This window comes from Microplitis demolitor, chromosome 3 (genome assembly GCF_026212275.2).
Source record: "Microplitis demolitor isolate Queensland-Clemson2020A chromosome 3, iyMicDemo2.1a, whole genome shotgun sequence".
Lineage (NCBI taxonomy): Eukaryota > Metazoa > Arthropoda > Insecta > Hymenoptera > Braconidae > Microplitis > Microplitis demolitor.
The window spans coordinates 19,750,292-19,765,228 of NC_068547.1; the positions used below are offsets into that span (position 1 = coordinate 19,750,292).

At 25.4% G+C, this 14,937-nt stretch overlaps 3 protein-coding genes across 3 annotated transcripts; all 3 read right to left on the reverse strand.

The window, feature by feature from the left end:
- Positions 1-5,683: 5,683 nt before the first annotated feature.
- Positions 5,684-6,495, reverse strand: LOC103574586 (apolipoprotein D-like). The gene is made up of 4 exons (XM_008554062.1): positions 6,388-6,495; positions 6,172-6,302; positions 5,921-6,091; positions 5,684-5,843 (listed from the first exon to the last, which is right to left on the reverse strand). The coding sequence occupies exons 1-4, from the start codon at positions 6,493-6,495 to the stop codon at positions 5,684-5,686; spliced, it is 570 nt and encodes a 189-aa protein (XP_008552284.1).
- A 4,232-nt stretch (positions 6,496-10,727) lies between these two features.
- On the reverse strand, positions 10,728-11,875 carry LOC103574544 (apolipoprotein D). Its single transcript, XM_008554012.2, has 4 exons — positions 11,575-11,875; positions 11,354-11,475; positions 11,100-11,270; positions 10,728-11,029 (listed from the first exon to the last, which is right to left on the reverse strand). The coding sequence occupies exons 1-4, from the start codon at positions 11,683-11,685 to the stop codon at positions 10,897-10,899; spliced, it is 537 nt and encodes a 178-aa protein (XP_008552234.1). The 5' UTR covers positions 11,686-11,875; the 3' UTR covers positions 10,728-10,896.
- Positions 11,876-13,174: 1,299 nt separating this feature from the next.
- Positions 13,175-14,526, reverse strand: LOC103574543 (apolipoprotein D; the record flags this gene model as incomplete). Its single annotated transcript, XM_008554011.3, is given in 4 exon segments — positions 13,175-13,423; positions 13,509-13,703; positions 13,796-13,929; positions 14,239-14,526. Coding segments are annotated over 4 exon segments (753 nt in total), but the record flags the coding sequence as incomplete, so codon positions are not given.
- Positions 14,527-14,937: the final 411 nt, after the last annotated feature.

The window sequence follows — 14,937 nt, forward strand, 5'->3', positions numbered from 1 at the left end:
TAGTCATCATAATTGACTTTATCGCGATAAATAATAATATTAAATTTAATTATATAGTAAATAGTGATTATTTGAAGACAATTAAATGAATCAACTTATTTTAGTGAATTAGTGATACAAGTAAAAGTGAAAAACATACAAGTGTTTGTGGTGATAAGTGCGGTGTCGGTATAAATTCTCGGTATTCGTTTCTTTTTTATTTTCAATTTTCGGTAGTGTTCTATACAAATTGATAAGTGCAAGTAAATGAAATGAATGTTTTTAATCGTTAAACTTTTATAGAAGTGCATAGAAATGTTTGATTAATTTTTTTTTACGTGTCGAGAGAAACCCGGGAAATAGTCGCCATCTTTGAATTTAATAAATAGCCGTTTTTTTATTATTTTTCTTTTTTTTTATGATTAATACTTATAAATAATAAAATATGAGTAAAAATATAAAGAAATTTATTAGATAACGGAGATCAAAACATTGATAATTTCAGAAGTAAATAATTAAACGTAAAAATAAAATTATTATTTTTTTTTTCTATTAGTTTTTTGAAAATTAAAGATGGCGTAAATTAGAAATTTATTTGCTGCCTCTATAACTGTAAAATTAATTATTCAGAGTACAATTGGTTAGCGCAATTAAATTTTCATACATATAGAATAATTAAAAATATGGTCTGTATAATTTTTACAATTCAATTTATTATTATTATTTTTTTTTATTATGACCTGTGCTTTACATTAGAGAATTAAATTATACCGCCCGTGAAATTATGTGGTGGCTGGGTTTCTAGTAGCTTTATAAATATATAAATAAACATGAATAATTATCATAAATATTTTTATTTTTACGTTTATCGAGCTAAACAATTGATAAGATTTTTTCTAATTATAATCATTTGGTATTAAAAATAAAAAAAAATTATCTTATTTATCAAATTCAAAGTTTGGAAGTTTATTAAAAAATAAGTGAATAAATTATCAGTGCCCTTTTTTATGGATTACTTGAAGAAACCAACGATTTAATCAACGCTGCCGTTACCACGAAATTCCAGTTACTGGTGAGTCAATTTTACGAATTTTTTTATTAAATACAATATGAATTATGTAAAAAAATTACACTTGATCCCGTATTTTATTCGAACAAAAGTACTGAAGAAAATCGAATGATAACAAAAAGTTGTATTCGTACAAATGCAACAAAAAGTCTAAATACAATTAAAAAATTTAATATCCGTGTTCAAATTTTTGGGCAATGAAAAAAAGAAGTTGTCAAAATCGAAGTAAAATTTTCAGTGACAAAAAGTTAGCGGAAATATTATAATTTTTAAAACTTTAAAATTATAAAATAAAAATAAAAAAATGCACATTTAGACAATTCAAAAATCAGTAGATGCATCTTTTAAAAATTTTATTATTTACATTAGTTAATTTTTTTATATATAATTAAAGAATTGTCTTATGTCTGTTACATTAATACTCATAAATTTTAATAAGTATGAATGTTGCAGATATCAGACAAATTTAAAATGATTAATAAATAGAGTGAATAATTGATAAAATAAAATTTTTAAAAAATGCGCATTTAAAAAAATTAAAAAGTCTATTTTTTATAAATATTTTTTTTCTGATTATTTACCCTATTTATTAATAATTTTAAATTTGTCTGATATCTACTAGATTCACACTCATAAATTTTCATGGGAGTAAATAATTTTTTTAATTATTAATAAAACCCAGATGAAAAACCCAAAAATTTGACTTGGAATAAATATATACAGAACTCATAATCAAATATTATAATTAATAATAAGTAACACGCTTACTCAACAAGTGTGAAATAAAAAATATAAAATAAGTAAATAAATAACAGCAAGTAGTTTTTACTTCTTATATTTTTTATTGATCTTATCGATTATTCATTTCTATCAACAAAATTAATTAGTTAATATATAGCTTCCATGTTAAAATTTTTTATTCTTGACTATATATTTGACTTATTTCTTGTCAAAATATTAATAATTACATTCTTGTTCAACTTTTTTCATTTTTGGCATTTCTATGTCGTAAAAATTGTAAACTCTTTTAGCGATTAAAATCATATCTAAACAGGGACATGGACTTCTTGTAAAGATGCCTGCACTAATTTCTCTGAAAATTTTTGAAAATTATTTATTGATTATTTCAATTAGTAATTGCTCACATTCATCGATAAATAAATATAAAGTATGCCTAATTAAGCTTGAAATTAACTTACTGCTTGCCTCCGACGTCTTTACAAGAATAAACAATTGAATAATTTTCATAATCTGTTGCAAGAACCAATGAGTCTATTCTTATGGTACCGATGATTGGTACATATACTTCATTAATTACTTTATCTCCTTCGTTATACCCGATTGATGGCACTTTTGACTCTTCCAAAGTCCTAAAACATGAATTTATTAATGAACAGTTTAAAAAATTATTCTAAAAACATGGGTTTAGTCCACGTAGATATTTATTTATTAAGATAATTTAAATTACAGTTTTGAAATTTCGGTTATAATGACCGTTGAATTCCCTCCTTCGTTGGGTTCACTCCAACAGAATTTCGAGTTTTTTCCAGTGTTCTTGAACTGATTGCTGCTTTGTGCGTAGTTATACCATATTCCGGCGTACTTATAAAATAATTTTCAAAAAATAAATTATTTAAAATTAAAAATAATAATTTTTTTTTGTTTTTTTTATTTACTTTTTTTAAATCTACGAATTCTACTTTTGGTGTTGGACAAAGATCAGCATCAGCCACTTGGATTAAAGCTTCAGCAAATAGAAAAAAAATATTTAAGTTGAGAAACATTTTATGTTAATAGATTGAAAAAATTTTTAAATAATTTTTTTTTACTTCTGACGACATGGTTATGAAGCACACTCGTTTTATTCTCGTTTTCGAGTATTTGAATAAATATTTAAATTTTTGAAATAAATAATATTTTATTTTTGATAAAAATCTTCTGTCAAAAAATTAAATTATTTCAAGGAGGATAAATCCGATATTAAATTTTTTTTTTAACTTTAAAAAAAAAAAAAAAAAAAAAAAAAAAACAGGCAGGAGAAAATTATTTATAAATACATATGTTTTTTTACGCGTGAAAGAAATATTTTTGATCGCTATATATGCACATATATTCTTTACTTTATAAATATGAGCGATAGAATAAGTTATAATCAGTTTTGGTTTTTAATTCTAACTATATTTAACATCATGATACCGTAATTAGCAAATACATTTCAGTGCCCGGACGACTTTTCTTGTATGAATAGTAACCGAAACCGACTCATCCTGTCGATGGATCCTGAAACTTTCCGCAGGCTATAAATTTGATTATATGATTATTAAAAAATTTTTTCGAGGTTTTCGTGAAATAAAGATGAATTTTAGAATTACTTTAACAGAGTAAAAGTTTATACTTAGTTAATTAATCTCAATTTTAGTAAGTACCAACTAAACCGATAAAATTTTTAAAGATTTGTCGAATAGTTTGAGAAAATCTCTATCATTTGCTTCTTGAGATGGGGTGCGTGTATAAAACAAAGTACTTTTTTTCGTGTATGGGATTTTAAAATTTAAAAATTTTTAAATATTTGCGTATCGTGAACGTTTTACGGTTGAGAAAAATCTCAATTGTCGGTGAGTTCGAATCTAGCTATTTCAGGTTTTTATATTAAAAATTCGTAATATGCAATACGCAAGGTCAAATTTTCTTTTTTTTATTTGAAGGGTTACAAAAAAAAATATGAACTAAATGTAATTTCGTTATTTTTTGTTTATTTTCTCCGTTAAATTCATTGTTTTATAATTTTATAGTAATCAGTGTTATACTTTAGAACGAAATAAGTTTTTATGGGCAATTTTCTCGATCGGTTTTTACAAATGATACAATTTTGAGAGCTCTTTTTTGGAATGCTTCTCTAACTTTTCTATCAATATCAATGCGTGGCTTTGCATATTGTAACTTAACCCAAGAGGTGACAGTACTGAAAAAAGTGATTAATTAATTATTTAATTAATAAATGTATCACGTATTTTTAAAGTATAAATTTACTGCGTAGATCTGCGATTTTGACAACGCCAAATAATCATGTAGTTATCATAATCTGCCTCAAGAATATAACTATATATCTTTGAGCTTCCTAAAATTGGTATATGGAAATCTATAAATAGTGAATTGTCATTTAACGTTGCATCAGCAATAACCTTTAAGCTATCGTTGGTTCTAAATGACAAAATATCAATTAAATTTATATAAAATAACGTATGAAGTACATAGTGATTGAAACATTGAATTTTTTTAATTACTTTTTTGATATGGAAGTAAAAATAAGTTATGACCCAACCGTGTCAGTATTATTCCAAAACATTTTCGAACATTTCTCCATAGGATCATAAACATTACAGCTCTTATTGTACTCAAACCATCTTCCACTTACCTGCAGAAATAAATTTCGCTATAGCAATATTATTCAACATAAACAATTTCAGCTTAAAAAACGGTACTTACTCGACAAATATCAACTGGCTCCACGTGTATTGAAGGACATTTTCCGTGTTCCCATAATTGAGTAAACACCCCAGCAATTAAGCACAAAATTATTAATACACATGACATTTTGCTCGTAATTATTTTATCAGTGTTGATACGGGTGTCTTTTATACACTTTTTTTCCTTGTTGGTTATTTACATTAAAAATTTAATGTTCCGTGAAGAAATTTTTATTCACTTATTATTATTTAACTAAGTGAAAAAATACCTAGTGCTATAAAAAAATATGTTACAATCAGTGCTGCTAGAACGTGCGATATTTTTACCCCCTCCGGAGGTGAAATAGCATTGAGTGCAGTGGCAGGAGGGGGTAAAAATATCGCATGTTCTGGCAACACTGGTTATAATATTAAAGATAAAACTTAAGCTCAAAAACACTTGGTATGTTTTTCTGTTACATGAAACCATTTAATTGTAACTATAATTCTACAATAAACTAAAATAGTATAGTAACCACGTTTTTATAAAACCAATCAATGTCGAAAAAAAAAAAAATAAACTAAAAATATGCACTCGTAGAAAATTCTAAAAACTATAAGTGCAATTTTTTCAAACATTTTTTTTTTTTATAATTAATCGTTTTGAAAAAAAATTCAAAAATTATTAGACGTCAGCTAACTTCAGTATCATATTTCAATAAATAATCGCGATATCATTTCAAGTGAATTATTTATAGTATGTCTCTTTATATGTATGTACGTTCTGAAAATTGCCATAGTATATTTTTGAATAATGAACAAAAGGACATAATTTTTTTTTTTTTTATTTTCGAGATAAGATTCTCTATCAACGCTAAAATTTCTTCATTTTAAAAAAAATGAATTCGTTTAGAACAAATATTTAATATGAATATTTTCGGATCTTCAAAATTAGTTTATTATACGAAATTAATCAAAAAAACCTTTTATAAATAAAAACCAAGTGTTCGTTTAATCTCTGATTTAAATACTTTGAAAATAAAAAATGAAAAATTTTTAAACTGCTCAGTGGAATTCGTATGAATTGAATTAAATTAGTAAAAGAAAATGAATCAATCGTAACTTAATTTCTATTTTTTTATTTCTGTCATTAAATTCGGTGATTTGTACACTTAGCAATAAAATGACCTTAATTAGACAGATAACAAATTCTTTCTGGACAATTATCTTGATTAATAGTGGTCATTGGTACAAGGGGTAGACCTCTCTTCAAAAATGCTCTTCTGACTATACGATCGATATCGAATTTCGGGAATCTGTCTCGTGTCTTGACCCAAGCGAAAGTAGTGCTGGAAAAATTATGAATTAGAAAATAGACAGAAGTAAAAATGAAATTTTACTTTATCTTTTTAATTTATCCACTTACTATTGAGATCCTTGATATTCACAGGCCCACATTATTGCATAGTTGTCATAATCTGTCTCAAGTACGTAGTGCTTTTTTTTTATAGGTCCCAAAATTGGTAAATGCACAGTTACATACAGGGCGTTATTTTCCATAGCTATTTCCGATGCAACTGTTGAGTTATCGTTGATTCTAAATCATAAAATATTAATTAAATAAATTCAACAGAACGCATTTATATTTTAAATAATATATAGGAATTTTTAAATTACAGCGAGGAAATATCAGTAAAAACGACTTTTAATACACCATTTTCAACTTTATTCCAATACATTTTCGCACAGCTCTCTACATTATCCCAATTATTGCTACTACGCTGATACTCCCACCATTCTCCGACCATCTAAAGATATAAACTCCATCTTATAAATTTTGTTTAAAACGTATTATAATCACAGTAAACAATTTTAGATAAAAAATAAACTTACTCTATTTGGATCAACTGGCTCAACAGGTATATGAGGACATTGTCTAGCATTAAATGATTGAGTAAAAACCCCAGCAATTAAACACCCAATTATTGAAAGACGTAACATTTTGCTTGTTATTATTTTTTAAAAATTATCCGACGATCAATTCTGATGAACTAATCAAACGCGTTTGTATTAGCGCTTTTTATAGGCATATCCCTTGTTAGTTACCGACGTGCTAAGGATATACTGACGTGAAAATTTTTCCGCTCAATTGTTAAAATATTTATTTTTTCATTGAATAACATTAAGACGTCGGAAAATAAGAGTATGTAATAATATTTAAATATAAATAAAATTATTTTGTTTTTTATCTTATTAAAAATATTTTTTTCTAAGGAATAGTGGGGTTATATAATTTTTAATTTAAAAAATCGTACGTTGATCAGTATTTTTCAAATTTAAAATTTGAAAATTTTTAATATGTCAAAATTCATTATTTGAGACATTTTATTATTAAAAAAACAGTTTTGAATTTAAATAAAAATATAGATTGTTAAAAAATTGGGAGTGAATTCGGAATGATTACAGATTTTATTTAAATCCTTATTCACTCCGTCAATCAGAGTTTTTAAAAAAAATTACTCCGCATACAGAGGGAGTTTGTCTTTTTAGCGGAGTGATTTCAGATCGATGCGGATTTTTTTTCCAATCTGCATCCACTCCGATCCAAAGTTTTAATATTAAAATAAATTCCTTTCCGAAGTGAAGTTCACTCTGAGGGGATTAAATAAATAGTCATCCGCTCCGAAATCATTCCGCATTTACTCCGGATTTAATCTGCGTTTGGTCTGCAAATTTTTTACAGAATATTTTTATATATTTTACCGTAAAAATGAATTTTTTAGAGAGATGGAAGTAAACAAAGTATTTTTATTTTCTAACTGACACTAATTGAGTGATAAGAATTCAAAATTTCATGAAATAAAATAAAATAAGATAAGAAAATTAATGAAAAATTTAAACTCGTATTCAGGCGAAATCCTTTACGTTTTTTTATTGAGTACAACTAATACAATAAATAATCACTATTCTAGATTTGATTTACATTTCGATTAATTTAAAAATTTATTAATACTGTTAGCAATTGTAGTGATCAACTCTTGACATAGACGGCATTTCAATGCAATGCGTACCAAACACCCTTTTAGCTATTTTTTCGATATTTACTGTAGGATTTACTTCTCTTGTGAGGATCCAAGCATTTCTGATGCTAATAGATATAAATAAAAGATTAATAATAAAAGACTCAACATTTCCGTGATAATATCTATCACAATTTAGTTCCATTTTGTTATAAAATGAGTCATCAATCTACTCACTGTCCGGTTCCTTTATTTTCGCAACTCCAAACAATTGAATAGTTTTTGTTGTCTGTTTCGAGAATATAATATTCTCTATACGATGCACCCAAAACAGCTAAATAATTCGTGACACCAATTTTACTATTACCGATGAGTGACATTTTTGAAAATGTAGTTGACTTTGAACCACTACTAGTCCTAAAATATTCAAGTTTTTTTATTAAAAATTTTTAAGGATTCCGTATTTAACAGTCGTCAATATTGAAGAATTTTATTTAATTTTAAATAGGTTTGAATTCTATAATAAAATCTTCTAATAAAATTTAGATGAAATGTATGTGGGCCAAACTATTCGTAATGTGATTGGACGAATCCTATAATAAAATTTAGATGAAATGTATGCGGACCATGTGGACCAAATTATTCGTAATTAATTAATGGTCGGTAATTATTATTGGCTAAAAATCAGTAGCGGTTATCTGCTTCATCGGCTGGGGAATCGATAACAATAATTAGTTACTTTTAATTTAAACACGAGTTTAAATTAAATCAAATATACAATATTCCACTCGCAATAAATTTTTTTCATGCCTGTTAAACTTGTGACCGTTGTTAAGTTGATACTTAAAAATCCTGACTGATCATCACGGGGTTCCTTGATATTATTCGTTAATAAAAATAAACTATCATAGATTTTTACGATTGAATATTGATTTATATGGATTTAAAAAAAAATGGGTCTTGAAAAAAATAAAAAGATTATTACAAGAATGAAATGCCTGAAAAGGTGATAGTCCACTGATTTCCAATTATTCTCCATGTCAATGAAGTACATTTATCTGCATTGGTCCAAATATTAGAGCTTCTTTTGTATTCATACCACTGTCCTTGGTACTAAAAGAATATTTAATTTTTAATAGTAGCTAATAAAATCGTTATCTTTTATAATATTATTAAAATACTAACTTTACTTAGGTCCAATTGTCTATCCAATGTTATATTTGGACAATGACCTGGACTTATTGACTCAGTAAAAGCGCCGTCTGTCAAACAAATAATAATCAATATAAACAACATTTTCTTGAATTTATAATACTTTTGATCTAAAGAAAGTTGTTCACTTAACAAGGAATGTCATTTAATAACTGAAAACGATTGTCTTTGTTATCAATACTTTTTATTCGCTTGTCAATAAAATTTTATCTTCATTCAAAATTTTTAAATCAATAATGACGTTAAATTGATATTTTCATAATTTGTCATAATGTAAATATGTGTATGCAAATTAAATATTCTTTTATGCAGAAAAAAATTGATGAATAAAAAAGTATGAAACTTTTTCAGTTAAAAATAGAAAAAATTATTTTTATAAAACAGAATAAAGTATCTAATTATTTATCAATTTTTTAAAGAAATATCAGGGCCAAAAAATAAAAACAAATACAGTCGAATCGCGTTATAAATCCGGCTTGTATCTTTTTCTTTTAACCAGACTCGCATTAATATGAGAGAGACACTAAGCGGACACTAAGCGGACACTAAGCGGAAAAAATCTATAATCGGTACTTTTGTACTCAAAATGAAATCTTATATCTCAAAAATTGCAATCGATTACATAATTTTCAATTCAATTGATTGAAAATTAGATTCAAATTGCCCATAAATATCATAGAAAAAATTTTACCCTCTAAAAATTTTAAACAACTTGAGCTGATCCTAAAAGGTTTAATTGTCCATAAAAACAAAAAGAAAATAACTTTTTGAATTTATAAATTATATATGTAACTTCTTTATTATTGATCAATTAATTAGTACATAATAAATAAATCAACAGTAGGGACAGTTATCATGATCGACCTTAGCCATAGATTCAGCTTCAAAAAAAAAAAAAATGTAGAATTGATGTAATTAATAAAAAATTAATTTACATTGTCGAAATACCAGAACAAGTAAAAGTCAACACCCGAGGTCCAAGTCTCTCCCATTGAGCTGTAGTACATTTGTCAGCACCAACCCAATTATTTAAACTTCTCTTATATTCGAACCATTTCTCGGCATACTATAATAAATTATTCAATAATTTATTTATTGTTTTTGAATATATTATTTTTCGTTTATATTTACTCTATCTAAATTCCAGAATCGTTGTTTTATAATTGGACACGTGTCAGATTCCGAAGCTAACCCAAATGCTCCAGCAATAAGAGATAAAATTATTAATTCACGCAACATATTCCTCTTAAATTATTCAATTTCTTTGAAAGTAAATCAGTGATTTTATGAAGCAAATGTCGGTCAAGCAAAAAAATAATTTCTGAAGTTATTAATAATTTTTTGGCGTTTATAAGAGTGCACGTTACTAATTACAAAATATTAAAAAATATCAAAATATTTATATAAAAATCATTATATTATCAATGTCTGTTTTGATGAAGAAGTATTAGTTGTTTTAACATTTTTCACTTAAATATTATTTTTTAGTCAATATTAACCATTAACACACCAACTGAAAAATGATTTGAATATTTTCATTTAAATTTATCGAATGTGCCAGGATAAAACTGAGCATTATTTTTTTTATCTTCAAAGAATTCCAAAATTGAAGAATTTATAATTCGCACTTTTTAGCTTAAATCAATTATTATGTTTTTTTTTTATATTAAAATGAAATTAATTATCTTTGATCATTATCAACTGCAATTTTTACTTATTCAGCTGGTTTGTATTTCTAAATACTCCAATAAATCCAAAATAAATTATACAAGAGAGTAAATTAGGTTAAATTGGGACGATCAGGAAAAATTAATTTTTTACAATTATGATAACGTTTTTATATTTAAAAAAAAAATATTCATAGATTTAATATTTTTACACAAAATATAATGCTTAAATAAATACAGATATAAGTGTGAAGTATTAAAATATTGATTAAAAAATAATTCAAATAGTTTTTCTTCAAATAATATTTTATTGCTACAGAAATAAATTAAAAAATTATTTTTTAATAATGCAAAATTTATTTTGAACAATATATTCTAGTACACAATAGAAGCAAACATTTTTTTTTTATAATTTTGGTGATTAAATCATACAGCGTTTCTTCACAATCATGAGATTGTCGTAAAAGTTCGATGGCAATGTTTTTTTTTTCAATGATTAAAATTTATGGGCAATTCGAATGGTCAACTTTTCTCATCGGCAGAGAGATAACTCCTGCTTTTTTTAATGTTTCTTCAATTTTTGAAGTGTCTGGTTCAACGGTAAGATTTCTTATGTGTACTGATAAGTGAGAGTAGCTAAAAATAAATTATCAATAAATTAATTTGTCAGAATGAATCAATTTACTCGATTAAAAATTATTCTTACTGCACAAACTTGTAGTTTGAGCAACTCCAGAGGATAGAAAAGTTGTCGTAATCGGTATCGAGAACCCTGTACTCTACTTCAATGTTACGACCCATAGATATGTTATACTTTACATTTACTTTTTCATCATTTATCGTTACGTAACCAATAATTCCTGATTCCAAATTAGTACTGAAATATTAAAATATTAAATAAACTTAAAACAAATAAATTTCATAGGTTCGAAATTAATTATAAAATAGTTGAAGCATTACATTTTTGAAATACTACGATGTACAACTGTTATTTTAGTGTCTGAATGTTTAGTCCAAGTAGACGAAGAACATATGCCACCCAAATAATCACTTCTTTTCCATTCGTACCATTTTCCAAAATACTAATTGGCAATTTATTTTATTAATTTTAATCAATTGTATGTAGAATATTTTTTTGTTCAATTTTATATTCTAAATAATTATAAAAATATATAACTTACTTTATCAATTTCAATCGTTTTCGAAGCTTTAACTATAGGGCATGGACCAATTCCGATGCTTTGACCGTAAGCTGCAGTAATAAGGCAGCAAATAATTGTTAGGACATACATATTTTGATTTATTTATCGCGTTGGCTATTCTTGAGGTATAAATTCGTCAAAACTGTGCAGTAATTTGATAATCTATCGCTTATATTCTTCGTGTTAAATTTTGGTAATGCTATCTTAGACTCTATTCGTTAAAAATTAATCAAGTTGAAAAAGTTTTTACGACTGAGTATTAATAATTGACAATGGAAGTAAAAATTCCACTAATAAAACTTTTTTATCAATTGATAACTTAAATTTGTTTTTTTATCATGATAGATATTGATATGAAATAAATTTATTTTTTCAATCAATTTTTGTTCGGTTTTTAAAAATATTAACATGATATCATTTAGGTCATTCACATACCCGGTGGGTTAAAAACAAGTCGTTAAAATTTATCAGCTATTACTTTTAAATCTTAATGTGCAACCTATTTTTTACAAAAAATAAAAATTCATACTGTATTTTATTTATATCGATAATTACTGATATTTTTTTTTTTATTTTGAATAGTATTACAACTAATAATAAAAATCGTGGATAATTTTCTCAAATAGTTTTAGTCATCGATATATAATCGATACTATATATTTTCATTCTAAAAAAATTTTTAACGTCACTTTTTAATATTTTTTTTATTCTTTGTTAAAAATCTAAGTATATATAGAGTAAATATAAAGCAATAAAGTTACACGAATTTATACATAAATTTTTGATCAACTATTATTTGAGTATTTGAGGTATTTTACGGAGAAAATACATAATTTGTACAACTCCATATTACAGAATGCTTTTTATTATTCATGTTCAGAATCCTACAAATTGAAAAAATTTAATGAGTACATAAAAAAAAAATATTTGCATTTATTATTTATTTATATATTTGTTTACCTAAAATGTAAGCAAGTGAAATAACTGTTATAATTACAAATAGCAGTAGTTATTAAATTTTGTTACAACGTATTTCGAAAAAACAATTATCCATTATTAACTTTTATCGTTCTATCTTTATCATTTCTATCATAATTAGCTGTTACATATTTACCCATTAATCAAAGAAATATTGGAATGTTTATTTTATACTTTTACAAAAATCCTAGATATTAAAAAAATTTTTATTTAGAAAATTCATTATTAAAATAACGTATTTTTATTTTTTAATAAAAAATTTTAATACTTGAACAATTACTTGACATGAAAAAAAGTAAAATTTAACTATTGTATATAGTGTGTAACAACAAAAGAGTTGATTGCGTGACTCAACAATTCACAAGTTTTGTTATCTTATGGATTCGATAAATTTAAAATATAAAATGACGAACGAGTCTATTATTATTACTATTATTGATATATAGATATCTATGACGTATTGCAAATTATTATTCGATGTAACAATATAAGTAATTGAACCGGAAACGGGTATATAAAATTAAAGATTAATGAAAAAAATATGTTGTTATAAATTTGAAGATTAGTAAATTAAAAAAATAAAATATATGCATCGTAGTAGTAAAATGAACTTAATAATTATTATTTATTAAAACGTGATTCAATTAGGATCTTTTTTCTAAAATTACATTTTTAAAATAAGATACATTATTATTTGTTTTGGAATAGAAACAATTATGGACAGTTTTCTTGATCAGTTTTGGTCATAAAAATATACTCGATTTTATTATCATCAAAAAGACTTGTAGCTTTCTTCACAACAGAGTTTGAGGGTTGTTGATCTCTGGTTAAAACCCAAGCATAGGATATACTAAAAAAGTGAATAAATTGTGATAAATATTTATTATTATTATCAAGTTATAATTTGGGGTAATAGTGAGTAAATTTTTACTTACTGAGAAACTACAAAACTAGTACAGCTCCATACTGCAGCATAACTTGTATAATCTGTATCGAGAACCCAATAAGTTCCCTCTACTTCACCTACTACTGGTACTGGAAAGGTAACTTTCAATTTACCACAGGTCGTATTTTTACATGCTTCATCATCCACTCTTGCTGTACCAACTATTGATGATTCTGAACCAGTTCTAAAAAGTTAAATATATTATTTTTGAGCATTTAAATTAAACGCAACGAATGATATTCATTTTAGAAACAATAAATTTTATTTTCAACGTACATTGATGAAATTTGTCGGTTAACAACTTTTATTGTACCATCATCATTAGCACTGTAATTAGCTGTAACACATTTGCCGCCAAATTCAAAAACCATTGGAAAACTTCGCTCATATTCATACCAAAGTCCTGTATACTGAAAAAAAAGTTATGGAATTACAGAAAATAAAATTTTGAAGTAAATAAAAAATTTCTACACTGATAGAAGGATTTCTTAGCATTTAAGAAGATTTCTTAATATTTAACAAATATTTCTTACTATTTAAGAAATGGTTTCTTAAATACTAATATATCTTTTTAAATGTTAAAAAATCCTTCTATCAGAGTAGAAATAATCTTTTTACGCGAAAAAATAAAATTCTCCCCCTGAAATTCTTTAAAATATTTTTAAAATTAATTATTCAATAATTTTTATCATCTAGTTACCATAGAAAAAAAAACTTACGCTTTCAATATCCAAATTTTCAACCGTATTCACTTTAGGACAAGGACCTACATTAAATGATTGAGCTAAAGCTCCAGTAATTGACATAAAAACGAACGTAATTACAAGTAAAGTCTTCATTTTAAATGGTAATGAAAAAAAAGTATTATATAGCGACAATAAAAATGAAGAGCACCAATTCGCTATGAATACGCTTGTAGAACTGATGGCATAGCTCGACAAACCGCGCATTTTTGTTATCTCGTAGATTCATTTCAAGGTAAATACTACACGGCATATATAAGTATATTACTATTCAATATCTACAATGTATTTCTTGTCATGGTAGTGTTTGTTATCGAACTGAGCGCGTGTAGCGAAAACTCAATAAGATTCTAGGAAGTTCTTTATAATTTTTTTAGCTTTTATCGAAGATTATTATTAACTTACATGCATGACACTTTAAATAATTATAACAAATGAGTCGATTTAATATGCTTAGTAATATTTATTCATGAATCAACAATTATTTATTCAAGTGTAACATTCAGCTCTTAACTATCAACAAAAAAAAACATTAGTAAATAAAATAACGGCAGTTATATTTTTCCTTCTGTTATTGAGGACAATTTTGTTGATCGATAGACAATAATCTATACTTCGACACACCATTTTCGCGTAAAACTTTTCGGCCGTGTAAAATATATTTCTTATCGAGGT